We start from the raw sequence: 6,646 nt of genomic DNA, 5'->3' as shown, positions 1-6,646 counted from the left end.
TTAACTTTCTTCTTCCTAGGTTCAATAAAAATAATTTACTTGAATAAAAAAGAATAAAAATAAAAAAATAGTTTTTCAGGTTTCTCTGAATTAAATTAAGTAAATCAAGGTTCACCAGCCTTGTTAGCTTGGTTGGTAGAGCGTCTGCCTTGTAAGCGCTAGGTCACGGGTTCAATTTCCGCTCAGGACGGATTTTATCTTGAACGGATAATGTCCGTTCTCGGAACGGCTGACTTCCTTTTCTCTTCGATTTTGGATGAGGTCTCTGTTGTTACAGTTCTATCAAACTTTTTTATAGACTGTCTTCAGAAAGTCTTTTGCAGGCTCCATGACAGAAGTCTTGAAATAGTATGGAGACAGTTTTTTTTTTTCTTTTTTTTTGTCTAGGGAATTGATTAATTAATGCTATAGGGATGCCCCAAGCTAAAATCTAACTTTTAGTGAGGAAATGTGACCTTTTGTTGTTCATTTAGTTATTTATGCAAAGGAAAATGTCATATATTCAATTCAATTCAATTCAATTAATATTTATTGTATTGATAAAACTCATTACATATAAAAGTTTGTATATTAGAGATGCGAAAAATGAAAGGCTCTTGAGCTTTTACCTTTCGTGAACATTTCTTGCACAAGATGGTAATTATTTGTTAGGTTTATATTAGACATCCTATGTATTAACATTATTCTTACCGTTTTTATTATTATTGGATACTAGGTATTTGTGTTTTTCTACTCCGACTCGAGTTTCGCCTATTTTATAGGCATCTTCATGGGATGACGATAATATTAAATCTCTATTGATGAAACCGCTCCAGCTGCAGAGTTTTCCCCAGCAAATACCGCCAATAGGTCTTGGTATTCTCCTCATTGGTCGCCACGCTCACCTCAATCACTCTCCCCATGAGTCGCACCCCATTCATCTTCTCCAGTGCGCTAACCGCATCCGCCGCGCGCGCGAACCGCACAAACCCGTACGTCTTCTTATCAGTCGCGTTGGCCCAGCGTCGCCGCCACGCGTCGTGTTCTGTGAAGACGCGCGCGGAGATGATGTCCCCGAACTGTCTGAACTCGCGGCGTAGCCTCACCTGAAATATGAAGGAAGGAATGCTGTTTATGAGTGGGGCCACCCTCAAAGATGTGATAGATCAATCTTACATTATTAAATCTGGCTACAAAAATAAAATCCGCCCCGGGCGGGAATCGAACCCGCGGCCTAGCGCTTACAAGGCAGAAGCACTACCAACTAAGCTAACTAGGCTGGCTTACAAAAATTGAAAACAACCAATCAGATTGCTTAGTTCAATGTTAAAACCTAAAAGTTAAATCTTAGTTTAATCTCCGACTTCCACGTGTTGCCCCCCCGGCCATCAGTAAAGCAGTCGTATTCGAGTAAAAAATATTAATAATTAATAAAAGGTCGATTCCTGCGTAAAAAGTTGTGAAAAATCCAAATCTGAGGTCAAAACTCCGAAAAAGTAACTTAAAAAGGTCGACAATTTAATTTTTATTTGCCGTTCTAATGAAAAAGTCCAAACAGTCGTGACGTCAAAGTTAACGAAATACACGTATGCACAGTGTGCATTGGTGCCGTGCACACAAACAAACGAAGCGGGAGGCGTTAGGTACTATGACGTCATAGCGTACGAGGAGGTATGCCGTGACGTCAGAGTTCAAGATTTACCGGTATTTTTTAAATTGATTTATCTCGGGATCTAGAAATCGTAGAAGAAAAAGAACAAGCTGGGCCCGTCCCTCCGGGAATATTTTGGTCCGTAGTTTATTCGATCGTGGTTAAAGAAAATCAGAACTTATGTACCTACCTAATTTGTTTAATATTCAGTTTATTATTGATTTGATTTTTGATTTTACTTTCATGTAATGATTTAAAATCAAAACTAGAGCCCGTTCTCCCTTTATTCCCAATATAAGTTTTAAGTCACCCATCCATTTATTGGCCTTGCTTAACTCCGAACATTTTATAATAAAAGATTTTAATTAAAATTTTAGACAAGCCTATTTCATGTTGCTTCAAGTTTTAATTATATTTTTTTGTTGCTTTTATGTTGTGTGTGTACGTGACGGATGCACACTAGATTCCAGAATGGTTTTACTTAAATTACGTTCATGACTATTTCCAGTAGATTTTTCGTTGGTATTTTCATACTATCTTCTGGTTCTCACGGATTATCTACATTATGTATTTACAAAAGGGAAAGAGGTACAATTTAGACGTTTGTTGACCAGATTCCGATCAGCCTTGGGGTAGCACTAATCCAGCAGATGAGTACTAATACATCGATCCTCTAAAAGTCTTCATTTCAATATAATAGGCGCGCCCGAGCCCAAGCTAGTCTGTCCTGTTTCCATGTGCATCCCCAACGTCAGCGCTTCACATTTTACTGTCGAGTTTGAGTCTCATATAAATTAAAAAAAGAGTGAAATTTGTTTTTCTTTCCTCATCATTCAGCGTTTAATTTGCGAAATGTAAGTGAGTGCCTTATACATAGTGTATTTTATCATGCGAGAGACAGGCTCTCTATGCCTATGCTCACTAATCTGGTACTTAGCTGTCTCGTTCCCCTGAATGCAGGAGTCTCATATAAATTAAAAAAAGAGTGAAATTTGTTTTTCTTTCCTCATCATTCAGCGTTTAATTTGCGAAATGTAAGTGAGTGCCTCATACATAGTGTATTTTATCATGCGAGAGACAGGCTCTCTCTATGCCTATGTTCACTAATCTGGTACTTAGCTGTCTCGTTCCCCTGAATGCAGCATGGGTAGGTCTGTCAATGCGTCTGCTAGTGTTAACTTAACAACTGGGTAACTGCAGTTTTTTTTTTTTTTTATGGAAAACGCTTTTGAAATTATAAAAAATAGATGCAACTGTAGCGCAGGTAAGAGTTTTCACAGTTTGGAAAGACAATACAGAACAAATTTTTCGGTGCATGTTCTTTAACAAGTTATCTAAGAATGCATCTTTCTTTTATTGATTGTTCTGTTACAGATGTTTTGGTAATGAAAATCAGCGGGGTAAATTACATTCTCATAGTCGCATTAGTAAAGGTTTTGCCTCTTAGGCAAACCTTTCTAAAATTATCTACTTGATCATTTTTTTTTTTTTTTTTTTTTTTTATGGAAAACGCTTTTGAAATTATAAAAAAAAAAAAACAAATTTTTCGGTGTATGTTCTTTAACAAGTTACCTAAGAATGCATTTTTCTTTTATTGATTGTTCTGTTACAGATGTTTTGGTAATGAAAATCAGCGGGGTGAATTACATTCTTATAGTCGCATTAGTAAAGGTTTTGCCTCTTAGGCAAACCTTTCTAAAATTATCTAATGTGAAATCCTGGCATTCCTCTGATAGAATTCTGTAAAGAAAAGTTGAAAGAAAGACACAGCTCTCCTTTCTTCCCGATAAGTGACGCGAGGAAGCAGTAAATTGAATAAAGAGGACTTTTCATTGAAATGGCACATAAAGAGAGGTATAATACAAAAGCTTACTTAAGTACCTACCTCAAGCTAATGAATTAATTAGAGAAGGGAAAAAATGAGCTCTCGTAATAAAAGTAAACAGAAAAGGAATAATTGAATGCGAAGATAGAGGGAGTTTCATTTTATTAGCTACTAATGGTAAAGCGGTGAATTATTTGTTGGTTTAATTATTGTAGATTTTATTTAATCTGAATATTTTTTTGTAGATTTTATTCATCGTCGGAATAGTTAAACTCTGGATTTTTTTGTCGGAATAATAATTTTATTCGAAATATTCGCTGTGAACAGACCTATCTACGAGGATTCTGTCTTAGCATTTAATGATTTCATACCTTCAAAAACACATAATTGTGCAGGTTCTTCATTAATTAATTAAAAAGAGGAGCGAATGATGTATACGTAGATATGTTTCATTTTATTAGCTACTAATGGTAAAGCGGTGAATTATTTGTTGGTTTAATTATTGTAGATTTTATTTAATCTGAATATTTTTTTTTTTTTTGTAGATTTTATTCATCGTCGGAATAGTTAAATCTGGATTTTTTTGTCGGAATAATAATTTTATTCGAAATATTCGCTGTGAACAGACCTATCTATCTACGAGGATTCTGTCTTAGCATTTAATGATTTCAGACCTTCAAAAACACATAATTGTGCAGGTTCTTCATTAATTGATTAAAAAGAGGAGCGAATGATGTACCTATACGTAGATAGAAAACCGCCAAAAAACGGTCGAAATCCGTCCAAAAGTGGTCAAAATACCGCCAAGCGCAGCACCTATCTTAACTAAACGTTTTCTGTTACATCCTTGTCACATTTGTGAACTACATACCAAATTTCAAGCTCATACCGTTCCCGAGATATTGTTAAACTAGACCGAAAACTGCCAAAAAGCGGTAAAATGCCGCCGACCGTTGCACCGGTCTTCCAAAAGAACGGTCGAAATCCGTCCAAAAGTGGTCAAAATACCGCCAAGCGCAGCACCTATCTTAACTAAACGTTTTCTGTTGCATCCTTGTCACACTTGTGACCTACATACCAAATTTCAAGTCTCTAGGTCATACCGTTCCCAAGATATTGTTAAACTAGACCGAAAACCGCCAAAAAGCGGTAAAATGCCGCCGACCGTTGCACCGGTCTTCCAAAAGTTTCGTGTCGCATCCTTGTCACATTTGACAGCTACATACCAAATTTCAAGTCGCTAGCGCTTACCGTTCTCGAGATATTTTGTTTACAGACAGATACACACACGGACCAATGGCTGAAACTTTGGATAGGGACCTCAAAACGTGTTTTGGCATCAAAAACTGACCATCGAAAATTTGACCCGATTACATTACTTTCCTTCCTATATGATAAGGAAAGATTTAGGCTCTAGGGACCTCAAAACGTGTTTTGGCATCAAAAACTGACCATCGAAAATTTGACCCGATTACATTACTTTCCTTCCTATATGATAAGGAAAGGAAAAAATGGTGTTTTGGATTATTATTCTGAAATCCAATTTTATCTAGTGTAAGAGGCCCTGATAACTTTGGGGGGGCTTAAGCCCCCCAAGCCCCCCCCTATCGCCGCCTATGGATCAGTCTCAAGTCAAAATTGACCAATCAAAAGCCTTGAGACTATGCTTAGCACGAACTTAAGAGCCAGCATTTTGTTCATAAATATGGGTGTTAGAAACCCCACCCAAGTAAGCGCATTTACCTGGTCGAAGCTGTGATGCAAATTATTCACGTAGAGATTGATTGATTCGTCGCGTACATTTGCTACTGTCGCGGGATCGTTGAAGGCCGCTACCAGAAAGGTTTCTATATGGGACCAGAAGGACGAGGAGAAGTCGGACTTGAGATTGTCGCGTCGGATTGCGTTGGATTCGCGGGCGAGACGCGTACTTAGCGCGTCGCGTTGCTCTGAAATAGAAAATAAGGGTAATAGAAAGTAAGAAATAATCTGGTGTGAACATCACATCACTTTCCTTGTTCCCCATCCGTGGCACAAGCTCTGCTTATACGGATGGGTATACCATTTATAAAAATTCAGTATGTTCTGAGAGTTATATTGAAAATATCCATAAAATATTTTTAAATGATAAAATTATGTAAAAAAAAGACAACAGTGGGATTCGAACCCCCACCCCACCCGCTCATCGTTTATTCAAAGATCACACTCCTTACCACTCGGACACTCCGACTTTTGACTCTACGAAGTGCAAAACTTCCTTATTAATCAACTCGAGCGATATTTTAGAATTTTTCCCCTAAAAATCACTCTTTTATCAAATTTAAGGCTGAAGGGGCCCTTTGGGGGCCTTGAAAATATGAAAAGGCACACCTACCACTCACGAGAAAAAAAATGAGCCATCAACCATCAAAATCGGTCCAGTGGTTTAGGCTGTAGAGCGGTCAACGTCAAAGAAGAAGCGGCAGCAGCAGCAGCAGCAGCAGAAAATGATGAAAAATTTGACGTTTTTCAAAGTCAAATATCTCCGGCTAAACTTTACTGATTATGATGAAATTTTTTTTCAACTTGGTCTATTTTCATGCCCCAACACACACATGCAATCCGTTTTCTTCCATCATTTGTAGTTGTCCCCCTACAACTACCTGAAAACGGCTACTTTCCCTGTCGCGTATAATATCACTAGTAGCGCGGTCAAACTTTCTTGACTTGGCGGGGCGGAGCGCTACCGCGCTCCTTAATGAGGTTTGCTAGAAGAAACTGTAACTGCGGAGGTCTTATCGTCCCGAAAGCGAGGAGAGAAGGAAGACAGGGTAGAAGAAAGCCAGCCGTTCCGAGAACGAAACTTACCTGTGTACGACAATATCAGCCCCGGGCGGGAATCGAACTCGCGGCCTAGCGCTTACACGGCAGACGCGCTACTCTCCAAGCTAACTAGGCTGGCTCATTAGCTCTCTATTCTCCCTAGAATTTTAGTTTCTGGAGTGAGCACTGTGCCGGTCTATATTCACCGACTACGTGAAAGCTCTAAATACATGCTCCCCCCATCATCAGGTAAGATAGATGAGAGATAAGTGCCATGATTCACGTTAGGTAATCTACATTCATATGTAGATCTGTACCTTCTGTATCTTCTCTGTCCACTTTGGTATTCTCTCAGTCTCCTGTCTCAAGACTAGTATAGGTACGATGTG

At 38.4% G+C, this 6,646-nt stretch overlaps 1 protein-coding gene across 1 annotated transcript; it reads right to left on the bottom strand.

Annotated features, from left to right (window-relative positions):
* Positions 1–794: 794 nt before the first annotated feature.
* LOC113471045 (polyadenylate-binding protein 1-like) lies at positions 795–5,404 on the bottom strand (the record flags this gene model as incomplete). Its single annotated transcript, XM_026829910.1, has 2 exons — positions 795–1,085; positions 5,199–5,404. Coding segments are annotated over 2 exons (497 nt in total), but the record flags the coding sequence as incomplete, so codon positions are not given.
* Positions 5,405–6,646: the final 1,242 nt, after the last annotated feature.

The sequence above is a fragment of the Diaphorina citri genome, unplaced genomic scaffold (genome assembly GCF_000475195.1).
Source record: "Diaphorina citri unplaced genomic scaffold, Diaci psyllid genome assembly version 1.1 scaffold2033, whole genome shotgun sequence".
Taxonomy (NCBI): domain Eukaryota; kingdom Metazoa; phylum Arthropoda; class Insecta; order Hemiptera; family Psyllidae; genus Diaphorina; species Diaphorina citri.
Note: the sequence above shows the minus strand (reverse complement) of the source record. Positions and strands in the feature narration are given on the sequence as shown.